Source organism: Hyperolius riggenbachi, chromosome 1 (assembly GCF_040937935.1).
Source record: "Hyperolius riggenbachi isolate aHypRig1 chromosome 1, aHypRig1.pri, whole genome shotgun sequence".
Taxonomy (NCBI): domain Eukaryota; kingdom Metazoa; phylum Chordata; class Amphibia; order Anura; family Hyperoliidae; genus Hyperolius; species Hyperolius riggenbachi.
Genome location: NC_090646.1, coordinates 486,642,438 through 486,667,492, shown reverse-complemented (window position 1 = coordinate 486,667,492; position 25,055 = coordinate 486,642,438). Strand labels below are relative to the sequence as shown.

General features: G+C 45.9%; 1 protein-coding gene across 6 annotated transcripts in view; it reads right to left on the bottom strand.

The window, feature by feature from the left end:
• AP1G2 (adaptor related protein complex 1 subunit gamma 2) overlaps positions 1-25,055 on the bottom strand; it is a 102,393-nt gene that overhangs the window by 64,567 nt on the left and 12,771 nt on the right. For 2 of the 6 annotated variants that reach the window (XM_068242146.1, XM_068242169.1), the window contains exons 1-4: positions 12,823-13,027; positions 9,385-9,586; positions 3,338-3,462; positions 122-263 (exon numbers count right to left, since the gene is read on the bottom strand). In XM_068242146.1, the coding sequence (XP_068098247.1) occupies positions 122-263; positions 3,338-3,462; positions 9,385-9,586; positions 12,823-12,881 (528 nt within the window). In that variant the 5' untranslated portion in view covers positions 12,882-13,027. The other 4 variants (XM_068242151.1, XM_068242160.1, XM_068242155.1 and 1 more) reach the window with 4 other exon arrangements.

Below are 25,055 nucleotides of genomic sequence, written 5' to 3'. Positions count from 1 at the left end.
ATAGTATGTATGTGGCCCTTTCTAACTCTTCCTTGTGCTCCCCTTTGACTCTCTTTTGGTACATGGACTTGGTAAATCCAACATTAACTCCTCTGAACTCTAGCACTTTCTCATGTGGCACCTTTTTCTTGACATGGGAATTTGATGTTTTCAGAAGATGCTCCACTTCTCCAGCCAGATCCCGACACATCTCTGTAGATCCCATGCAGGCCAGTGTGCACAGTGCCAGGCCTTGCACCACAGAGGAGCTGTGCTCCAAGTCCCTGGATGGAAAAAAGAATTATTAAAGCCCACAGTCCTTGCAAATACAAATAGAAAAATAATTTGCACCCCAGCATATTTTTTTTGCTTCAGATTTGCTTTAAATGGAAGTAAATATGGCATCCTAAATATTCCTCTCACTTAAGGTGTCCAATAAAGTCCAAATAGTTGCTACAGCAAATTTCAGTTACACATACATAGCTCCTCTAAAGGTTACTCTAGCAAACAGCTATAGCTTTCAAGATGACATGTTCAGAAGGCCCTTTAGGTGCTGAAAACATGTAACAGTAAGGTTTGGGCTAACCCAGGGAAGCAGTTAGCTTCCAGAATTATAAGAAATATGTAAAACACTTCTCTTCATGTATATTAGAAGGTATTCATGATAATTTAGCTTTAAGTGAGCATCTGTGGTTACCCACAATGCACCTCTACTAAATATGCAAATTATCTCTTTACGCTCCTAAAGCCAGACTTACAACCAGAACCGCTGGTGTATAGCAAGGCTATAGCTTTAAATTTTACAGAGCAACACCAATCCTATATGCTGTCTGCATAGGCAAATGCAGGGGGGGGATTACAGCTGCCCAGAATTCCCCCTCAGACCAGGGCCATTGCCATATATGGGGACAGGCACCAGAATATCTGCAGGCCTTCTGCAGCTCACAGCACTGCCCCCTTTCTTTCCCTGCTTGACTTTGGATGTAGCAGCAGTGTGTGTACAGAGCATGGAGCAGCAGTGGGTGTACAGAGCATGGAGCAGCTCTGGGGAACTTAACAGAGCCAGGTATGAGCACAGTCCTGTGCCCTTCTGTGTGAATGCTTAACTTTTCCCTTCATTACCAATGTCGACTGTCCTCATTATTATCTGTATCCAAACTGCCCCTGATCAATCCCTTTGTCGGTCGGTCAGTCGGATGGGAAATTGCATTGTGCATACCCAGTATGATGTCCTACCATATTCTTATACTGTTGTGTGTAGCTGAGAGAGACCTTTCAGGAATCCCCCCCCTTGAAAATACTGGGTTTGCCCCTGGTCTGCATGAGTGGTTGGTGTGGCTCTGTAAAATGTAAAACTATAGGCTTGCTATACACCAGCGGTTCTAGATGTAAGCGTGGCTTCAGGGGCGTAAAGAGATAATTTGCATATTCAGTAGCGCTGAATTGTGGGTAACCACAGATGTTCACTTAAAGCTGAATTATCGCAAAAGCCTTCTGATTTAAGAAGGCAAACCATACTAAGCATTGCTCTTTAGTTGGAGGGCATTTCGGTCTCTTTTTATTTATTTTATTTTATTTATAAAGCGCTAACATATTACGCAGCGCTTTTAGTCCCCTATATATTTCTTGTTGTTTTAGGTCACCCCGAGCTGCTTGGTTACTCTGTTCTCCATGTAGATCATTTCAATATTATTGAGAGCGAGTCAAAAAAGGAGACTCTCAGTACAAAGCAAATATAAAAAGAGATCCACAATTGAGCACACCACCACGCTCAAAGTGATATCAGGTTTCTGCATAGGAGGATCTATGTAAGTGATGAAACCACAAAGCAGTATTTTGATTCCAACATTCAATATCATACTCTATTGTATCCCAAAACATATTTTCAAAAAGGTAAAAAAAAAAAAAAAAAAAAACTTTTGTATTTGTCAATAAAAGTTCTTCATAGCATAAATGTAGAAGATCATTCTATTTTGACAGAGTGTAAACACTGTGGGCTTTGTTTGATGAAGCAGTACATTTCAGGCAACAACACTAGTCCGTTTCAGGTTGATAACCCTTCATCAGGCCTTTGCTAAGCAAAAAGTATATCTTTACAACACAACATACATAATCTAGGAGAATATATTGGGGCATCTGTTCCAAACAGATACAACCCGGCACCTTACTGGTTGTTGGCAAGGAAAGGATCGGCTGCAAACACAGTGTGCCTGCATGAAGGGTTATCAACCCGAAACAGGTTGGCATCAAACAAAGCACATAGGCCTCGATTTACAAAGCGGTGCTAATCTACTTAGCACGCCTAAAGACTTTGGGCATGTAAAGTAGGGTGCTAGCTAGGTTAGCACCGTTTTTAAAATGTACTCGTGCGCAAAACTTTAAGGGCGCATGGGGTGCGACCTTAACGTCGCATGGTGCGACAAAACGGCGCACCATGCAGCGTTAAGGTCGCACCTTATGCGACCTTATAGGCGCATCGGGTGCGCCATTTTCGTCGCTCCGAGATGCGACGTTTCGCGCACGAGTTCACTTTTACACGCCTAAACTCGGTTTAGGCGTGAAGAGGAGCTTTTCACAAGCATGCTAACAGTTAGCATCGCTTTGTGAATCAAGCCCATAGTGTCTACTATCTGTCAAAATTGAATGATCTTCAACATTTATACTATGAAGAAATTTTACTGACAAATACAAAAGTTTTTAATTTTTGAAAACATTTTTTTGGGATACAATAAAATGTGATATTGAATTTTGGAATCAAAATACTGCTTTGTGATTTTCATCACTTACATAGATCTTCCTATACAGAAACCTCCATGTATATCAGTCAGGGCCACTGCAGTGCCTTCCTTAGCTTCCTGCTGAACTTGGCTCTATTGTGTTTACAGGGATGTTGATTAGACCCTACACTTTATCGTTCATAACATAACTCTGTGCACACCAGGTGAAAGTAGGAACTAGCATGTGTACAGTCTACAGAGGCCCAACTCCCTTCCCCAGCCCCCCCCCCCCCCCCCCTTCCCATCAGCTGAGAGAATTGTTCTTCCAAGTCAACCAGCCCATCATATGATCAAGTTAAGGGCTAGCTCTGCATCTCATGCATGCACTGTCAGGACAGTAGCATTTCCAAAGATTGCTCTGTATGATGGTCATTTGTCCAGCAGCTGCCATTTAAATGTAGACTTGAAAAAGCCAGATGTTCCTTTACAGGACAGGTTTTTATCAGTAACCTTGAGGTTACCAAAGATATTGACTGCTCATTATTATTGACTTAGTATTTTGTTTCAAACCAATGGGACCTTTGGTTTTAATTTGGCAAATTTTCGGAAAAGTAATGTCTTGTGTATGATGGACATCTTACCTTTTCATGCTGTTAGTGATCAACAGATGAGCATCTTGTCTTTCGTCCAACAACATCATAGCACCGAGGTACCCAGTGCGTTTGTCAGTAAATTTCTGGGATGCTATCAGTTTCAGGCACTCCATCTGACACCAGAGAAAGAATCAGTACAGATTACATTTTGGAATGCTGGTTAACCTGCCACATTTTTAAGAACGTCAAATATCACTCAGAGACTCTGTACATAATTGTGATTATTGTTGTTTGAAATGATTGTTCCTGATTGTTTTGGGCGACAGGTCCCGGTACAAGCATGCTGCTCTGCTCTATGGAGAGGGAAAGATGGACAGGAGTGACAGTGGATAATAATGGTAATTGGGAATGGTCTTCCAGAACATATGATCACCAATGACGAGTTTGCGGATGTCAACAGATACCTCTATAAACGCTACATATTTACCCCAAAACAATCACAATCATTGCAGATCACAAACGTCTAAAGGTGCAAACACTTGGCCAATGATTGACAAGTTTTACTATGAACTGAATCTACGGTATGCCCTTTAAAGTGAATGGGAACCGAATTTAAAAAAAAATGAAGCAAATACTTACCTAAGGAGAGGGAAGGCTCTGGGTTGTATAGAGCCTTCCATCTCCTCTCTCGGTGCTCTCTATCCTATGCTGTCTCCACCCCGTTTCAATCCCCCGCCTAAAGGGTATTCGGAAGTCTTCGGGAGCCGTGTCCTCCCAAAGACGTGCGGCTCCATACTGCACAGGCGTAAGCGTGTAAGAGAGCATGCTTGCGCAGGTGCAGTACAGGGCCGCCCTTCTACAGCAGCACTCGGGCTCCCTGAAGACTTCTGAAGCCTCCTTTGGCCGGGTAAAGCAGTATTTGACTAATTTAGTCAAATACTGCTACCGGGCGAGTCAGCTCAAATACTGCTACCGGAATGAGGGGACCAGGAGAGGAGCGGGAAGGCTATATACGACCCAGAGCCTTCCCTCTCCTTGGGTAAGTATCTATTTCATTTTTTTTAAATGCGGTTCCCATTCACTTTAAGGTTCGTACACGCACTAGATTACACTTGGACCAGGAGCTTGCTAAAAACCACCTCAAGCAAGAATCTAGTGTGTGTATGATGGGCCGGATACATTGGGCAGAGATCCAGCATGCTGTACCAACTCACTCGAAACCAGCCTGACTCCATTGTTCCCACACTCGCTCTGCCCCGTGCATCATATGCCACACATTGTCCATCTGTCATCATCAATAGTGACAGAGCTTGTCGATAGCCTGCTGGCTAGCGACTTGTTTGCACAGCTTCAGCCCCACACTGTTACCCAAGGGATTGTGTTCCGATCTCTGCTTGGCAACATAAATCTCTAGTATATATGCAGCTTTTTTTTATTGAAGTTTTGCGAACATACAATAAACAACTTTACTATATGCATATATTATACATTATGCGATGTGCAGTATAAAGGAGTAATTGAACATTATAACAAACTGGTACATATCTAAGCACTGAGTTATAGTAGGAAACAGCCTCTGATGGATGGTTAAGTTGATCAGCTCAATCACTGGTTACCTGGGGAATTGCCCTTCAACTTTGGAAACCAGCAAGAGCTAATGGGCCTGATACAATAGTCAGACTCGCCAGCGTTAAACGCTGGTGAGTCCGATAATCAGGCGACAATAAAGTCGCCTGATCCAATTGCATTTAGCCCTAGGCAGGGTGTTAAAAAAAAAAAAAAAAAAACTCGCTTGGGCGATATCACCCAGCAAGTTTCTTACACCCTATCCGATTACACTTTGCATGCCTTCCCGGCAGACATGAGCGTTAGCTTAGACCTGCAAAAACCAGGTCTTAACATGCCAACGCACGTCATCGCTGCTGCATCTGGGGGTCTCCTTTAATAAGGAGGGAGTGAAATTGCTTCCAAGTAACTTTGCAGCTACGTGGGGGGTTGCACAGACTAGCGGCGGCCGGTGGGGAGCTCTGGGGGTCTCCTTATTGGAGACCCCCAGATGCAGCGGCGCAAGATGGCGGCGGATGTTTGGCGGGTGTGCGCATGTGTGGGGAGTGGGGCCGTGGTGCTGATGGACAGCACCACAGGGTAAAACCTCGCTCCCCATCGCCCAGTAATAGGGAGCATCGCTCAGGCTTTCGCTGGTATGCCAACACTGCAACAAGGGATAGTCCTTTTAATTCAATGTAACTTTGAAGTGTAAGTAAGTGTAAGTTACTGGTGACGGATCTGGACCTTTACTCTCATTATATTCTGGAGTGAATGATCAGTTAACCTACAGCTTGATTAATTATTCACTCACTCCTATATCTGATATAAGTCAAATATATATATATATATATATATATATATATATATATATATATATATATATATATATATATATATATATATATATATATATATATATATATATATATATCCTATATCTATAAAAAGTTTTAACCACTTTACCACCATGGTACGTGTATCTACGCTCCTTTGAACATCCTTTCCCCACCAGGAGCGTAGATACACGCACCCCCGCCGCTACCGCCAAGAGGTCACAGATGCTTCTCTAATTGGATAGAAAGAAGCACGTATGACCTCTTATGCAGGGGTGGAGGGCAGAAGCTGGCAAAAATGGTCTGGTAAGTAGTTTACTGAACAGCGCTTTCAAATGTCTGCTAAATGTGGCTAAATACTTTACAGAGCTCCTGCGCGATCCAGCAGGATTTTTACAAAATCACATTGCTCCAGCGAGAATACACACATAGGATAACATTAGCAAGAGCTTTTACTACACATAGCCCTTAGGCCTTGTTCACATTATAAATTGCCAGCGCTATCGCAAGCGTTGATCGATTTATGCTGTGATTTTTTATGAGCTTTTCCCTGCGATTTGCTCTTAGAAAAGCCATTTTCTAAGCGCTTTTGCTCAGCGATGTTTTTTTTTTCCACTTCCTGAATAAATACATTGGGCTCTATTCTCAATCACACATGCGGTAAGACATTTTTTACCGCATGTAATAAATTCCGCATTTTTTCCACATTCACCAAAAATGTTCCGCATGTTTCCCACATGCGGGAACAATGCGTAAGAAAATTTGGGAAACATGCATAATTACATAGTAAACATGCGGAAAAAAAGTTGTATAAAGAAACTTGTCCAGAAAAAAAAATATATTAAAGTCCAGCAAACACAGCACTCAAGGCTCCAGACTCCATTTAAGTCAATGGGAAGTGAAATATATCACCAAGTACTAGTAGGTGATAAAAATTCGGTAGTTAAGTAAGAAATAAGGCGCCTCTTTTTTTGTAAATTTAGATTTTTTGCGGAAACTACCGACTTTTGCGGACTTTTACCGCATTTATTACGCATGCGGGTAATTAATGTGTAAAATTTTACGCATGCGGTAAAGTTTCATGCGTAAACATTTGTGAATGTCAAGATGTTTTTTTTCAGTCGGGAATTTACCGCAAGTGCATTTCCGCATGCGGAAAATCATTGAGAATAGAGCCCAATGTATTCAATCATAGAAGCGCTCGGGAAATCGCTATGCAAAGCGCTTTTTCAAGAGCTTTACAATTTCCCTATACCTTCCATTGAGCCAAAGCGCTCAGAAAATGGTACATGTAGCGCGTTTGCAATTTTAGTAAAATCGAAACGCGCACATGTGAACACTGTCATAGGGAATAATTGCACAAGCGCTTTTGGGTAATGTCTAAAATTGCCAGCGTTCAAAAAAACCCACAAACGCTCATAGTGTGAACGAGCCCTTAAACCTAATGGGAACCCATACTGATTCCCCGACGAAGGGACGCTCTACACTGCGCACGCGCGAGCGCCCTCTATGACGCACTCGCGCATGCGCAGTATGGAGCCGCCTGTCTTTGGGAGGACTCGGCTCCCGAAAACTTCCGAAGTCCCCGCGGCGGGGGAATTGAACAGGGGAGCCAGCGCAGCACCGAGGGCACCCGGAGAGAAGATGGAAGGCTTATTAGGACCCGAGCCTTCCCTCTCCTTAGGTGAGTATCTGACTTTTTTTTTAGTAACACATGGATTCTCATTAGCTTTAAATATAATTGGTCAATCACTGACCAATTTTACCACCTCCACGTAGTACGAGGATCAACAGATATTGAAAACTATGATATTGTTTAGGTAACCTTCGAATTACATGGAGTTGGTAAAATTAGTCAGTGATTGTCCAATCATAATTGAAAGTGTGTACCAGGCCTTAGTTAAACTAGCAGCTATTCTTGTAACAAATCCCTGAGCTGAGGCAGCACTAGACAAACTTGGAAGAGATGTCTGATTTCCAATTACTTTTTGCTCTGTGTCAGGCAGAATTCATGTGGTCTGAACAGGAACTTTAAACAGGACTGATCAGAACCTAATAATTAATTGCCTGATAGCTTGATTCATTTATAACCTGGAAGGTCATTGCTTATTAGCCCAAGTAATTCCTGTTCCTGCAGAGCAACGACTCACAATTCAAGCTCATTTCTAAAAGCTGGTATTTCTGGCATCGCAAGGCCTCTTTCTCTCTCACGGGGCTGGTCACTCTGTTTTTTGTGGTTTTTCTGCATGCAACTTCCCACATGCAAGAATCTGAATTCAGGGCTGGTGCACACCGAGAGGCTTTTTGGGCGTTTTCAGATCCGCTTGCGGCTGCGGATCTGCTTGGTCAATGTATCTCAATGGGGTGGTGCACACCAGAGCGGGAGGCATTTTGCAGAAACGAAAAAAATGCCTGGGTGAGGCATTTTTTGGATTGTGGATGCGTTTCTGCCTCAATGTTAAGTATAGGAAAAACGCAAACCGCTCTGAAAAACGGCACTTCAGATCGGTTTGCCAGGCGTTTTTTGTTACAGTAGCTGTTCAGTAACAGCTTTACTGTAACAATACAGGAAATCTACTACACCAAAACCGCTAGACAAAACCGCAAAACGCTAGCTGAAACACTACAGAAAAAGTAGAAAAAGCGTTTCAAAATCTGCTAGCATTTTGCGGATCTGCTAGCGGTTTTTGGTGTGCACCAGGCCTCACACCTTGTCGGATAGTTTTTAAACTATATTTATTGAATTTTTTTTTTTTTTTGCAATTTTTGTGTGTACATGTTTTGTATGTGAATGTTACTTTGTTTCACGACTTCTCCAAGCATACCCAATGAAGCTCATTTGCATTTTTCCTTTTACACTGTGTCTGTTGCAACAGTCAATATCCTAATTGATTTATTTAAATATTTCTATAGTTCTATAGCGCCGACATATTACGCAGCGCTGTTCAGAGTATATTGTCTTATCACCAACTCTCCCTCAGAGGGGCTCACAATCTAGTCCTTACCATATTCATGTCTATGTATGTATTATGTAGTGCATGTATCATATTGCAGGGTCAATTTAGGAGGAGGCCAAATAAATTATCTGTAGGTTTTTGAGATGTGGGAGGAAACCAGAGTGCCTGCAGGAAACCCACGCAGACACGGGGGGGGAACATACAAACTCCTTGCAGATGTTGACCTGGCTGGGATTTAAACCAGGGACCCAGTGCTGCAAGGCGAGAGCGCTAACCACTACACCACAGTGCTGCCCTAATTTTGCATCACGATGCAGTGATATACCTATGGGGCTTTCACATTGAGGGCGGTGAGTTCTGATAGAATAATGCACAACAAGCTGTGCATTTACCTGGTAACGTGCATTTGGAGTGGCAGTAAAGCATACTTTAATTGTACTATATGCTTCACTGTACAGTCAAACTACATTGCTAACTTGCAATGTGACTTTTTTGCACCATTGCTATGGTAATGCAACATGCACAGTACAAAATCTTAACACCCCCCCCATGTATTTTTTCATGCAATATGCGATTTTTATTGACACAAAACACAAATTGCACATCGCACAAAAAATACATGCTACCTGAATTTTAAATGCAGAAAATCACATATGAACAAAAGAAAATATGCTATTGAAATACATTACACATGCAGCAGCAATCGTATTTTTGGAGAATTGCAAATCGCTTGTTGCTTCAGGTGACAGCTTCTTACCTGTCCAAAGTGAGCAGGATAGCCCAGCATATGCACATAGAGCAGCTTGGCTACACTCCGGCCGCGGTACACCGAGTCCTCATCCCGAAAGGCAGAGCGGATGTCTGCACACTCCTTCTGGATCACCTCTCTCTCTTCATTTTGTGTTTTAACACTGCGGATTGCCCGAATGAGTTCATGCAGCCTCAGAGGAGGGCCCATCCTGTGAAGGTAAGCAGACACTATGAACACATGTCCTCAGGGTTCTATAGACAGCATACACCGATCAACAGGACTGCAGCAATACCTCTGCACAGGTAAAAGTTGTGGTCTCTGATATTTGTTGCTGCTTTTCTGCTAGCTGGGTTCACCTGCCTTAGCCCTGTGTATGTCTACATTTAGCTTTCACGAAGTCGGCGATTCTTACCTTCCTGCTTCTCACCTGGATCACTTTTCTGCCAGCCCTTCACTTCCTGGAAAATAGTGTGACAGCTGCACCTGCATCCGAGTGCTTACAGTGGAAGGCGCGCCTTGCTGAGCTGGATTTCCTACTGCACTGTCAGGACCTGACCAGCCCTGGAAGCACCTTCCTGCCTGCACTACACAAACACCTCTGCCCACAGGAATGTGTCTCTCTTTATTATTGCAATTGTCAAAAATGTATCTACCAATAATTTTCTATAAGAATTTATGCACATGAAGGTTACAAAATATGCTGCTTTGCATATATCTCTACAATATGTAAGCACTTTCAATGTGGACACTTGCAAAACCATAAAGGAACCTTAACTGAGAGGGATATGGATGTTTCCTTTTAAACAATACCAGTTGCTTGGCAGTCCTGCTGATCTCTTTGGCTTCAGTAGTGGCTGAATCACACACCTGAAATAAGCATGCAGCTAATCCAGTCTGATTTAAAGGGAACCTAACTGAGAAGGCTATGGATTTTTCCTTTTAAAATAGTACCAGTTGCCTGACTCTCCTGGTGATCCTGTGTCTCTAATACCTTTAGCCACAGCCCCTCAACAAGCATGCAGATCAGGTGCTCTAACTGAACTCAGACTGGATTAGCTGCATGCTTGTTCCAGGTGCGTGATTCAGCCACCACTGCAGCCAAAGAGATCAGCAAGACTGCCAAACAACTGGTATTGTTTGTTTAAAAGGAAACATCCATATCCCTCTCAGTTAAAGTTCCCTTTAACCTCCTTAGCCGGAGGGTGCTGCTCAGGCCCTGCTGGGCCGATTTTCTTCAAATAAAAAGCAGCACACGCAGCCGGCACTTTGCCAGCCGTGTGTGCTACCTGATCGCCACCGCTCTGTGGTGATTCGCCGCGAGCAGCGGCGAAAGAGGGTCCCCCCAGCCGCCCGAGCCCTGCGCAGCCGGACCAATCAGTTCCGGCCAGCGCTAAGGGCTGGATCGGAGGTGGCTGACATCCATGACGTCACTCCGCTCATCGCCATGGCGACGAGAAAAGCAAAACAAGGAGGGCCGCTCATCGCGGCCCTTCTTGTTACTTGATCAGAAGTACGCGGCAGGAGCGCCCTCTAGTGGGCTTTCACGCAGCCAACTTTCAGTTGGCTGCATGAAATAGATTTTTTTTTTAATAAAAAAAAAAAAACCCTCCCGCAGCCGCCCTGGCGATCTTAATAGAACGCCAGGGTGGTTAAAGGACAACTGAATCGAGAGGGATCTGGAGGCTGTCATATTTATTTCCTTTTAAGCAATACTGGTTGCCTGGTTATCCTCTACTTTTAGCCATAGCCCCTGAACAAGCATGCAGAAGATCAGGTGTTTTTGATAATATTGTCAGATCCGACAAGTTTATCTGCATGCTTGTTTCTGGTCTGATTCAGACAGCACTGCTGCCAAATAGAGCAGCAGGACTGCCAGGTAACTGGTATTTTTAAAAGGAAATAAAAATGGCAGCCTCCATAGACTTCTCACTTCAGTTGTCCTTTCAGTGAGAGCACCTGATCTGCATGGTTGTTGATGGGCTGTGGCTACAGGTATTAGACACGGTAAGGCCCCGTTCACATCATCAAACATGGATGGCGTGCGTTCAGAACGCAACGCATACAAACGCACTCCATCCGTGTTTGTATGCATTGCGTGGCTGATCCCATTCACTGTAGTGTATGGGTCAGCCACGCGTTTCGGGGAAAAAAAAATGCGTGCAGCATGCGTTCCCGGACCGCATGCAGTGTGAACATCAGACAGTGCAGTCTATGCACTGTCTGGCAGGGCCGGGACAAGGTTCCCCAGCACCAGAGGCAGAGATTCAAAACTGCGCCTCCCCCCCCCCCCCCCCCGCAGTACACACTCACACTCACACTCACACTCACTCTCACTCTCTACAAACACTACAGAGTACACACTACACATACAGTACACACACAGTGCAAACACAGTACACACACAGTGCAGAGTACACACAGTACACACACAGTGCAGAGTACACACGCATACACACAGTACACACTAATACACACACATACAGTACAAATAGAATACACACTAACAAAACACACACAGCACAAACAGAGTACACACACATACACACACAGTGCAGAGTAAACACACATATACACAGTACACACACAGTGCAGAGTAAACACACATACACACAGTACACACACAGTGCAGAGTAAACACACATACACACAGTACACACACAGTGCAGAGTAAACACACATACACACAGTACACACACAGTGCAGAGTAAACACACATACACACAGTACACACACAGTGCAGAGTAAACACACAGTACACACAGTACACACACAGTGCAGAGTAAACACACATACACACAGTACACACACAGTGCAGAGTAAACACACATACACACAGTACAGAGTAAACACACATACACACAGTACACACACAGTGCAGAGTAAACACACATACACACAGTACACACACAGTGCAGAGTAAACACACATACACACAGTACAGAGTAAACACACATACACACAGTACACACACAGTGCAGAGTAAACACACATACACACAGTACACACACAGTGCAGAGTAAACACACATACACACACAGTGCAGAGTAAACACACATACACACAGTACAGAGTAAACACACATACACACAGTACACACACATTGCAGAGTAAACACACATACACACAGTACACACACATTGCAGAGTAAACACACATACACACAGTACACACACAGTGCAGAGTAAACACACATACACACAGTACACACACAGTGCAGAGTAAACACACATACACACACAGTGCAGAGTAAACACACATACACACAGTACAGAGTAAACACACATACACACAGTACACACACATTGCAGAGTAAACACACATACACACAGTACACACACAGTGCAGAGTAAACACACATACACACAGTACACACACAGTGCAGAGTACACACACACACATACACAGAGTTCTCTTTCTCTCTTTCAAAACTCCATTGGGGGATACCTGCTTCGTTCCAGGCATTCATGTAAAAACAGCTGGGTCCCCCTCCCCCTTTCAGTCATCTGAGGGCAGGAATTCACACTCAGTGCTGTGCTATCAGGGAGTCCCTCCCCATTCAGTCCAGCCACAGCTTATTCTTCAGCAAGTCTACAGGCAACTCTGCAGGAAGCCGACACCAGTTCCGTTCCTGCAGAACTCTGCTTCCTGCTGTTGCCTAGCAACCCAATACACACAGCCGTGCCTGTCATCTCTTTGATGACAGCTGGCTGTTACAGGGCAGGAATGTGCGCTTTATAGGAGGCAGAGACAGAGAGAGGGGATATTAGTACAGTGCGGGTGGAGAGAATAAAACACAAGCCGGCAGGCGGGCAGAAATGAGCACACGAGAATGCACCCTCTAGTGGCTGCGCTCAGAGGCCCCAGCCTGCCCAGCCTATGCCTGGGCCCTGCTGTCTGATGTCGTGCATGTCGGCCTCTTGCACGCGGGGCCGAAATCTGGACAGCAACGTGTGCAGTGTGAATGGGGCTTGAGAGACACAGGATCAGCAGGAGAGTCAGGCAACTGGTATTATTTTAAAAGAAAATATCCATATTCCCTTTAACCACCTTGGAGGTAATGATGAGCTCAGCTGGTCCATTACCGCCACGGTGTATTTCTCAGCCCCTGGAGGGTCTTTCTGGCCCAAATTTTCGAAGGACGTGTAGCTAGTACTTGGCTAGCTACATCACCCCTCCGATCGCCTCCGGCCTGCTTTGATCCCCCTATCGCCGCACTTTTTGCTTAATCCTCCCCCCCCCCCCCCCGGGAGCCCGCGCCAGTGCAACCTCTCCATAGCCTCCATAGGGGTCGCTATGGCGGCGATCGGAACTGTCCGATCGTCGCCATAGCAACGCCTGAAGCTATGGCGGAAGTCTCGGCCATCGCGGGATCGCGGCCAGGTTAATATCGCCGGCGGCGAGCGGAGGGGGGGGGGGGGGAAACAGTGTCAGGGGACTTGGGGGGAGAGTGTAGCTAGCCTAGTGCTGGCTACACTACAAAATAGCCTTTTCTTTAAAAAAAAAGCCACCCGCGGCCGCATGGCCACATGAAATAGAACGCCAGGGTGGTTAAAGTAAAACTCTAACCCAAAGCAGGGTTGATAACTAAAGGTGCATATACACATTCAATTTTGATTGGCCAATCAATGATCAACTTTATCACCTCCATGCAGTAAAATAGAAAATCCTGGACAGCCATTATTTTCATAGGTCCATTTGGCCACCAGTATTCCATATTCCTCCCATAGGACGATTCCCTACTTGCACGCTACATTCAATGCAGGAGGCTGTAGCAATGCACTGCACTTGCGTTGCTATGCATTTCTCCCAATCAGCTGATCAACAAAACTCACATGCTTCTCCAAGAGTTCTCCTAGACATGACCATCACATCACTAGCGTTGGCTGTGTGTGTTTTGCATTGCAGGTGCTGTTACTGTGGAGAAACATCTTAGCGTCTGAAAAGTGCTGTACCTGAGAATAATTTCAAAGTCATTTGGACAGTAAAACATGGAGGGCTTGTTCACACTGCAAAAGCTTTTTAAGCTGGTGATTTTGAAAAGCTCTTGCTAAACAGGAATACTTTACCAAGCTTATCGGAGCACAATCTTCCAATCCCCGGCGTCTTTTTGCCACTTTCAACTCCCTGCTTAAACAACCCCCCCCCCCCCTCCTCCGTTTCCTCCCTCTCTGCCACATATTTAGCCACCCACTTCACCCTCCGGGGTGCCGCTGTGTGAGTTCCAGGCGGTAAGAGTGCCTAGGAACCCCGCGCCCCCCCCGGTTGTATGGGGGCAATGGGAAGCCTCCTCGTGGCGCCCCTGGATAGTGGTAATGTAGCATGAACTGATTCCCGCAGGGCGATTGTTTTGCGGTTTTGGTTTTTGACCCTGCATATTTAGGCATGCGAAAGCAAATGCATATTTGCATGAGCAATGTCTCGTGATTAGCCAATAGGCCAAATTTGCAAAGCCAGATTTGTCAGGTTCACTTGGTTGATGCACACATTTCCTCTCTGGTGTAATTAGCACTTCACCAACAAAATTGTCTCCATCCGTCAGGAAATATCGAATCTTCAATCTTCACCTCCCACCCCCTCCCAACCAACTCCTCCTCCACCCTATCCTCCCCTCACCTCCTTCACTCCTACTACCACTGAGGAAGTCAAGCACCTACTGCAGACTTCCCATACCACTACCTCCCCCTTTGACCCCATCCCTTCTGATTTACTTCAGCCTCACTTCACGGATTTGGCCCCAGTCCTCATTACCCTGTTTAACCTCTCCCTATCCACAGGCACCTTCCCCTCAGACTTCAAGCAGGCCACAGTATTGCCCCTGCTCAAGAAACCCTCCCTCGACCCCTCGCTGCCCTCCAACTACCGCCCTATCTCCCTCCTTGCCTTTGCCTTAAAACTCCTTGAGCGTCTGGTTCACAAACGCCTGACCCAGTACCTCAATGCCAACTCACTGCTAGACCCAATGCAATCTGGATTTTGGCCTGCCCACTCAACTGAAACTGCTCTCACCAAAGTGGTCAATGACCTTGCCTTAGATAAAGCTGAAGGTAAATACTCCATTCTCCTCCTCCTTGACCTTTCAGCAGCTTTTGACACAGTAGATCATCCCCTACTCCTCCAGTCCATGGGCATTTACGATCTCGCCCGGACCTGGTTTTCATCCTACCTCTCCAACCGGTCCTTCACGACCTCCTTCAATGAGTCCTCGTCCACCCCCAACCACCTCTCGGTGGGAGTCCCCCAAGGTTCGGTTCTTGGCCCCCTACTGTTCTCCCTATCCACATCCTCCATTGGCAAGGTTATCTCCTCCATGGGTTTTAACTATCATCTGTATGCAGATGACACCCAAATCTACCTCCACACCCCTGACATCTTGACCACTACCAGGGCCGGCCTTAAGTTTCACAGCTCCCTGAGCGTAACCAGATTTTGGTGCCCCCCCCCCATCCTCTTCACGCGCACGCACGCACGCACGCACACACAGGCACAGATCACACACACACACGCACGCAGATCAAATAGACACGCAGATCAAATACACACGCAGAAAACACACACACACACACACACACACACACACACACACACACACACACACACACACACACACAGATGCAGATCACACACACACATGCAGATCTCACACACACATGCAGATCACACACACACACACATCACACACAGATGCAGATCACACACACACATGCAGATCTCACACATACATGCAGATCTCACACACACATGCAGATCTCACACACACATGCAGATCTCACACACATATGCAAATTATACACACACTCACACACACACATGCCATAGATAAATCGGTGCTGCCAAGAACATGCCTGATCAATAGTGCAACCAATTTGGGGATGAAATTGGACATGCTGCAAGATGTAGGGCTGGCATGCTCGATCAGGTGCACGGCAGCAATGGGGTGCAATATCAGGATGAGGAGCAAAACTCCCTGAGCTGTCCCCCCAATGTAAAATGTGCCCCCCTCACCCGCAGCCCTGTGTAGTATACTTTACCTGTCGGTGGCCGCCCCTGGCTTTAAGGTCCATTCTCATACACGTGTCCCACTTGGTTGCTGGCGCATGTACCCACGTACATGCCGGCAACTACGTGGGGTGTGTGTTTGGAAGGTAGTGCGGAGACAGCCAGCAACAGACACCGACAGGTAAAGTATACTGCACAAGCCACGGATTGAGGGGGGCATGATGGATATTTACATTGGGTGGACAGAGAGGCCGCGTCACAAAACTGATTCCTGAGAGAATCGCCTGTGGTGTATGGGCAGCCGGTGGATCTCTCTCCGATCAGAGAGAGATCTGTCTCTTAGTCGATCTGCCCATGTATGGGCACCTTATAATAAAAACACTAAGGACTGTGTGGAAGGGAGAGAGGCATGAGAATGGGGAGGGAGATAGATGTGAGAAATAAAAAAGTGGCACATCAGAAAGAAGGGAAGATACAGTGGTAGAGGCAGAGGAGATGAATAGTTTCTCACTAGTGCTCCAGTCTTTATTCAGTGTGGCTGGGACATGCAGGGTTAAATAAACTATCATACTAGGGTGAGAAGTGAGAAAGCAGAGAGGGGGAGGGGCTCAGGGGGATGCTGCAGAGATAACAGCTCAAAGTCAGACAGAAAGTAAACTAGTTTTAACAGCGCTCAGCTCTACTATCACCTCTCCCACTAGATGAGCTTTCAGCTGCAGCACTCCGATCTCTCTCCCCCCTGCTGTGCAGATCCATCGCTGGCTGAGAGAGGCTATAGCCAAACTTGCCGCTCTGCAGCCTCACTGTCCATGTCGCAAACAGCTCTTTGCTCAGCTCCCAGGGCATTCTTCTGAATTAATTTGTAAGGGCTTTGCTTGATGACCTCACCAAGCGAGGACCCTTAAAGCCACCATTCAGAAAAATGCCCCAAGAGCTGAGCAGCAAAGCTGCTGGTGTTTGCGAGATGGAAGGTGAGAGCCACTGCTGCCTGTACCGTTCTCTTCTACATCGGAGGGAGGGAGGGGAGGGAAGGGAGCTCAGAGCAGGGCACATTAATCAGAGGGAATGAGGGAAGCTGTGCAGGGGAAGACACTTTTATGGAGGGAGGGAAGCGTGCGCCCCCCCTGGAAGCCGGCGCCCTGAGCGACCGCTCCGGTCGCTCAGGTCAAAGGCCGGCCATGACCACTACCATGGACAAGGTCTCCTCCTGCCTATCAGCCATCTCCTCCTGGATGTCCGCTAGGTTCCTGAAACGAAATCTAGACGAAACGGAATTTATGATCTTCCCACCCCGGCTATTTATGAACCTCCCAGATGTGCATGTCACTGTTAACCACACTACCATTCGCCCTACCTCTCAAGCCCGCTGTCTGGGTGTCACCCTGGATTCTGTCTGGTCTCCCTATGAACCGAATAGCCCCACTGCAGTCCATCATGAATACGGCAGCCAGAATTATCCACTCCTCCCATCGCTTCACCAGGGCGGCTCCCCTCCGTGAACCTCTCCACTGGCTTCCTATCCAGTCTAGAATCGGATTCAAGATATTGGGCTCTATTCATAAATCGTTACCGCAAGTTTTCCGCTCAAAACAGCGGACTTTCCCAACCATTTAGCAAAGTAAGCATTCATAAAAGCTGTTCCCGCATGAAAATCTACAATTCCCCAGCAGAGCGAGAAATTTCCACCTTCTGCAGTGTTTTTCTAGATTTATCTAAAAAAAAGTAACAAAATGGCCATTCATAAAGATTAGAGGAAGCGGTATGTGGACGGGAAATACCGCTTCCTCGAAGCCTGCGGATTACATACAAGTGAATGGGACAGACCTCCCAGAGAGAGCAGTGCGGCGTAAGTGTTTCCGCATGCCTTCCGACAGCTTACCGCCAGCCTTCAGCGGGAGATCTCCGCACTTGCATCGTAGCTGCCAACATTTTTATGAATGGCCACCCAGAAGCCTAAAATACCGCTGCGGTATTTTCCCTCCAGGAGTTTTTTCGCCACAAATTTTTTATGAATAGAGCCCATTGTGTCTGACCTACAAATCTGTCCACAAAACCTGTCCAACCTACATTTCTGATCTTACTCAGAGGTACACACCTAGCCGCTTACTCCGTTCCAATGAATTTCGCCTGACCGCCCCCCGCATCACACAGTCCCATGCACTCCTCCAGGACTTCTCAAGAGCTGCTCCAACACTTTGGAGCTCTCTACCTCCACCCATTAGGGCAGCCCCCTCCTTCAACATCTTCAAGAAGGCCCTCAAAACTCACCTTTTCACTCTGGCCTACCACCCCTTACAATTGCTCTAAATCCACAACGGAACTCTGGTCCCTACCTTTCGTGTCTCTACCTCTCCTTCTAGATTGTAAGCCTTTGGGCAGGGTCCTCCTCCTTTTGTGTCCTACCTGATCATGCACCTCCATTACTGTAAACCCATGCTATGCACTTGAGTGAACCTAACTTGCCTAATCTCCATGCTCCTCTCCAGTGACTGACTAAGCATTACCTTGTACTCATACTGTGCTGTGTGATCTGGTTTTCTTGTATTCTTGTATTGTCATATTGCTGTTTGTCACCCCTAAATATTGTCTGTAACCTAAATTAATGTTCAGCGCTGCGTAATATGTTGGTGCTTTATAAATACAAATAATAATAATAATAATAATAATAATGCAATGCTATGGAGGATTTTTACAAAATCACATCGCTCCAGTGTGAACATACACATAGGATAACATTAGCAAGAGCTTTTAAAATCACAAGCGCTTAGAAAAGCTCTTGCAGTGTGAACAAGCCCAGACTGTGGGTGTGGTACAGGGTGATTGATGACTCAGGGGTACAGTGTAAGCTAGTGGCCCAATGAGGGCTCTGGTATGTGGCCATATAAAAGCTGTAGTTACCTGGGGCTCTGGGTCATTTTGGAGTGGGCTGGCGAGCTTAACATGGATACAAAACAGGTGAAAACTGATGAAAATCTACCGGACAGGACTGGAACATAACTGTACACATTTTCATTTGGCATAGGTGTGAACCTAGCCTTAGTAGATCAGGCAGGGGTGTATCAGGGGTGTATCTGGGTAATATAGAGCCTATGGCAAACACTGAAATTGCGCGCCCACCCCTCCTCCCGGTCAGAGCCCTTTTTCCTCTATAAAAACAGCATCCTTTCTCTAATACATGCGTTATGGTTGCCTGTGTTTTTTGGCTCGGGATATTGCTGAAGTTGCTTTTTTGGAAGTATCTCTTCTTATTCTCTCTCTGTCCTCTTTTCTAAGACTAAGCCAAGTGCACCCTCCATACACAAGTTAAGTAGCCATGCTCCCCAGATAACAGAATGAATCAGATCTGAGGTCTGAGTGATGGGGACAGGCATGGCGGCACAGCAAAGGGGCATGCATGGCGCCCATGGTGCTGTGGCGCCCATGGCACAAGCCATGCCTGCATCCCTCTAGATACGCCTCTGAGATCAGGCCCATGGTGTCTTGTTATGAGCAGACATGTTGCACTATAGTTCAGATAAAGCCCTTCTCCAGTGTACTTACTATGCCCCCCTAAGATATGCATGAAAGTAAATATCTGACTTGTCAGGATAAACAGCAGTCACATGACCCACACTGCTCCCCTTTTAGATCCTCTAACAAACAGGCCCTTTTTTTTTTTTTTACAGGCCCTGGTAGCCTCCCTCTGGTACCACTATCTCCTCATGCCTCCCACTCCAATCATTTTGAAGGAAGTGCATTGCATCCCCACCTCCTTTCTGAATGCAACATTCCCCCAATCAAGGAAAGGAAGGAGTCAGAGAGGCATAGTGTACAAAACTAAGCTGGAGAGTAGCTTCTACTGTTCATAGAATACAGCAAACTTTCAGATCTGAAGATAGAAGAATGTGGAAGATGTTATGCTCACCCTCATACTGACACAAAGGGCTCTATTCATAAAGCATTCCCGCATGCGGTAATGCTCAAAACAGATGACTTTACTGACCACTAAGCAAAATGTCAATTCATAAAAGCTGTTTCCGCATGAAAAGCTGACATTCCTGAGCAGTGCGGGAAATTACCGCCTTATGCGGTGATTACCTCAATACATGTCACTACATGTCAATTCATAAATATTAGAGCAGCTGGAATTGGGATGGAGAATACCGTCTGTTTAGAAAATGTGATAAGGATGCGGATAACAGCCAAGCTAATGGGGACAGCTCTCCCAGGCAGCAGCAGAGAGGAGGGAACAAAAATGGTTTTCCGGAATACCCAGGCTGTGTTTTTTAACCTCTTGGGTACCTGTTTTCAGATAAATTTCACATCAGAAAGCCTGCATGTGTAAACATTTCTTGAAGCTCTTCTCAACTGTGGCAATTAAATAGATTAAAAATACTAAAAGACAGATTCAGCGCAGATTCAGGGCAAACAGAGGCAGTTTAAAAAAAAATGCACATCTAAAGGGAAGTTGGGGATGCCTCTTTTATTGTAAGGCTGTCTTTGCAGGAGAAAATGTATCAACTCAGGCAGCTTCTCATGTTACGCCAGCCTAGTTCGGGAATTCTTCGATCTTTTATCACAACTGTAAACTTTTTTATGAATTAGCACACAAAAGTCGAAAATACCGATGCGGTATTTTCCCTCCAACATTTTTTTTTACCGCAAAGCCTTTTATGAATAAAGCCCAATGAATGAGTATGCAAACCAGCAGTGGTGTAATGAAGGTGCTTTGGGCCACCTCAAGCTAATATGGCAATTGAAGGAAAGCCTCTGGTTTGTAGTCCAATGGCCCCGTTGTGGTCGCAACCTTTGCATCCCCTACTGCTACACTACTGCAGATCAGGCAACAGAAACACAAAGTGAACCCGAGGCAAACTTCAGGTACAAAAAAGATGCATAAGAAGGGGGAAGCCTCTAAATCCTGTAGAGGCAACTCATGTCCTCCTCGTCCCTACACGAATGACTCCAGCTTACTGCACAGGCATACTCACACAGACGCAGTACTGCTGCACTCGTCCATGAAGAGGAGCGCAGCCTAGATCTGAAATCTGACAAACTCTTACCGGATTTCTTTGAGGTTCCACAAGTGGCCACGGTGGTTGGGAGGACGGCATGGGAAGCCTCTACAGGATACAGAGACTTCCTTCTTATAAGGTAAGTATCAATTTTTTGACCTGAAGATTGCCTCAGGTAAACTTTATGGTGCGTACACACAATTATCTCAGCTCAACAGAGATGGTTCCAACCGTCCACCTAAGCAGAGACTGTGTACAGCTGCCCTGAAGTGTCGCAGAAAGGTCTAGAGTGCTAGATCCTCTTGGCTGGATTCAAGGAGCTGACTGAAGTTTATCTCCATACTCCGTAAGCAAAACTGGATTATTATTATTATTATTTATTGTATTTATAAAGCGCCAACATATTACGCAGCGCTGCCTGGATTACCTTAGGGCTCGGAGACTCAATATGCACATAATATTTTTATATATACTGAAGGTATATATTATGTCCAAGTGAAAGGTATATATTATGTCCAAGTGAAAAAATATAATAGAATTGTACGTTGCTGATAGGTGATGTCAAAGATCCCCACTTTTGTAGAGATGGTTGTTTCAGTTTGGCATACATCTCCCCAAATTAACCAGTGTTTACTCTTTGTATACAATGTACCCCTTACTGTTCACATTGGAATGGCTGTTAATTTCACTGCACACCACTATTTAAGATTACAACTACTCAGTGGCGTACCTACCATAAGGCTGCGGGTGCTCACAGCATCAGGTGTACCCACGGCTAGGGGTGCCGCTGTGGCGCTCAGTCACTGTGCTCTTCCACCTGGGACCTTTTTTCATAGTTTGGGCAACATTTGGGAAAATAGCAGCAGTTGTAGCACCCCTCCCCCTTACTGTTCCATGGGCAATGTGTCTTCTCGCTCTCTACACACAGCCTGCAGTGAGTGAATGTGCAGAGCAGAGTGGAGAGAATGATTGTTGTGGGACATTAGCAGGGAGAGTTGGCAGGATGTGTTAAAGGATACCCCAACTGAAATGTGACATAATGAGATAGACATGTGTATGTACAGTGCCTAGTACACAAATAACTATGCTGTGTTCCTTTTTTTCTTTCTCTGCATGAAAGAGTTCAATATAAGGTATGCAAGTGGCTGACTCAGTCCTGACTCAGACAGGAAGTGACTACAGTGTGACCCTCACTGATAAGAAATTACAACTATAAAACACTTTTCTAGCAGAAAATGGCTTCTGAGAGCAAGAAAGAGATAAAAAGGGGGAATTTCTTATCAGTGAGGGTGACACTGTAGTCACTTCCTGTCTGAGTCAGGACTGAGTCAGCCACTTACATACCTGATATTTAACTCTTTCAGGCAGAGAAAGAAAAAAAGGAACACAGCATAGTTATTTGTGTACTAGGCACTGTACATACACATGTCTATCTCATTATGTCACATTTCAGCTGGGGTATCCTTTAAGTGCTTCAGAAGTTGCCTGTCATTAGTAGCCATGTGCACTGGCTGCTGTAATAGCAGAGTGCCCTAAACCAGAGTTCCCCTAGCCCAGGGGTCGGCAACCCGCGGCTCCGAAACCGCAAGCGGCTCTTTTTCACCTTTGCCGCGGCTCCTAGACCGCGGCTCAGTCGCGGCTCCGGTGCTGCAGGGCTGCCCATTCTGACACTACACCGGTAGTGAGTGTCAGTGGCTGCGGCGCGCTTGTTTCATGTGCGCGTGTGACGTGTGCTGCCAGCTGGCCGGCAGCCTATCAGAGAGGCCGCCGGACCAGTGCAGGGCTTCGGGCGGCCATTTTCCCGTAGCCCTGCAGTGTAGTGCAGGCAGGACGTGACGTCGGGAAGGAAGGAAGAGGAGCCGAGGGAGTTGCGCGCCACAAGGAGGTCGGGACCGGAGGTCGGGACAGGAGGAGATCGTGACAGGAGGTCTTCTGACTAGGTGAGTAAATGGGTTTTTCTTTTCAGATCTGCTGAAGGATTTGTGCATATTGGGGTCATATCTGCATATTGGGGTCCATATCTGCTAACGATTTGTGCATATTGGGGTCATATCTGCTAACAATTTGTGCATATTGGGGTCATATCTGCATATTGGGGTCATATCTGCTAACGATTTGTGCATATTGGGGTCATATCTGCTAACGATTTGTGCATATTGGGAACATATCTGCTAACGATTTGTGCATATTGGGGACATATCTGCTAACGATTTGTGCATATTGGGGTCATATCTGCTAACGATTTGTGCATATTGGGGTCATATCTGCTAACGATTTGTGCGTATTGGGGACATATCTGCTAACGATTTGTGCGTATTGGGGACATATCTGCTAACGATTTGTGCATACTGAGGTCATATCTGCATATTGGGGACATATCTGCTAACGATTTGTGCATATTGGGGACATATCTGCTAACGATTTGTGCATATTGGGGTCATATCTGCTAACGATTTGTGCATATTGGGGTCATATCTGCTAACGATTTGTGCATATTGGGGTCATATCTGCTAACGATTTGTGCATATTGGGGTCATATCTTAACGATTTGTGCGTATTGGGGACATATCTGCTAACGATTTGTGCATATTGGGGACATATCTGCTAACGATATGCGCATATTAGGGTCATATCTGTTTTATAATGGCTTTGCGGCTCCCAGTTTTTATTCTCTTTTCGGAAACGGGTCCAAGTGGCTCTTTGATTCTTAAAGGTTGCAGACCCCTGCCCTAGCCTGTCCTCAAGGCCCACCAACAGGCGTACGTTAAAAAGGGGCGCTGGGAAAAAAGTGCGCTGGGTTTTAAACGATAAGCATGGATAACGTTTAAAAATATATTGTACTATATTTCGTTTATAAATAATGTTTTATAAAGTTATAAATCATTAAATAATGTGCATGAAATCGGCAATTGTGAAAACGTTAATCTTCCGTTTAAAAACTGAAATGCATAATAACGTTTAAAAAAAAAATAGTAAGTAACCCTCCCTGTACCTACCCCTAACCCCTAGACCCCCGTATTGGTGCCTAAACCTAAGACCCCCTGGTGGTGCCTAAACCTAAGACCCCCCTGGTGGTGCCTAAACCTAATACCCTCCTTAGTGATCACTGTATTGTGTGTAGAATAATGTTTTAGAAACAGTAAGGGATAAAATATATTACAATTTACGTTACGTACTGATCGCTTTATTTTGTGCATAATAATGTTTTACAAACAGTAAGGCCCGGTTCACATTAGCGGTCGCCATCCGGAATCGCCGTGCTGGAGCCGGACCGCATGCAGAACGGACGGAACGGACGCACGGCATAGCAAAGAAAGCCTATGCGTCCGTTCACATGTGTCCGTTTCGTCCGGACCGGCATAAGACCCAACATGCGCTATTTTTTGGTCCTGCTCCTCCGGCAATCGTATCCGGAGCGGAGCCGGCCTGCTTTGATCCCCCTATCGCCGCACTTTTTGCTTAATCCTCCCCCCCCCCCCCCCCCCCGGGAGCCCGCGCCAGTGCAACCTCTCCATAGCCTCCATAGGGGTCGCTATGGCGGCGATCGGAACTGTCCGATCGTCGCCATAGCAACGCCTGAAGCTATGGCGGAAGTCTCGGCCATCGCGGGATCGCGGCCAGGTTAATATCGCCGGCGGCGAGCGGAGGGGGGGGGGGGAAACAGTGTCAGGGGACTTGGGGGGAGAG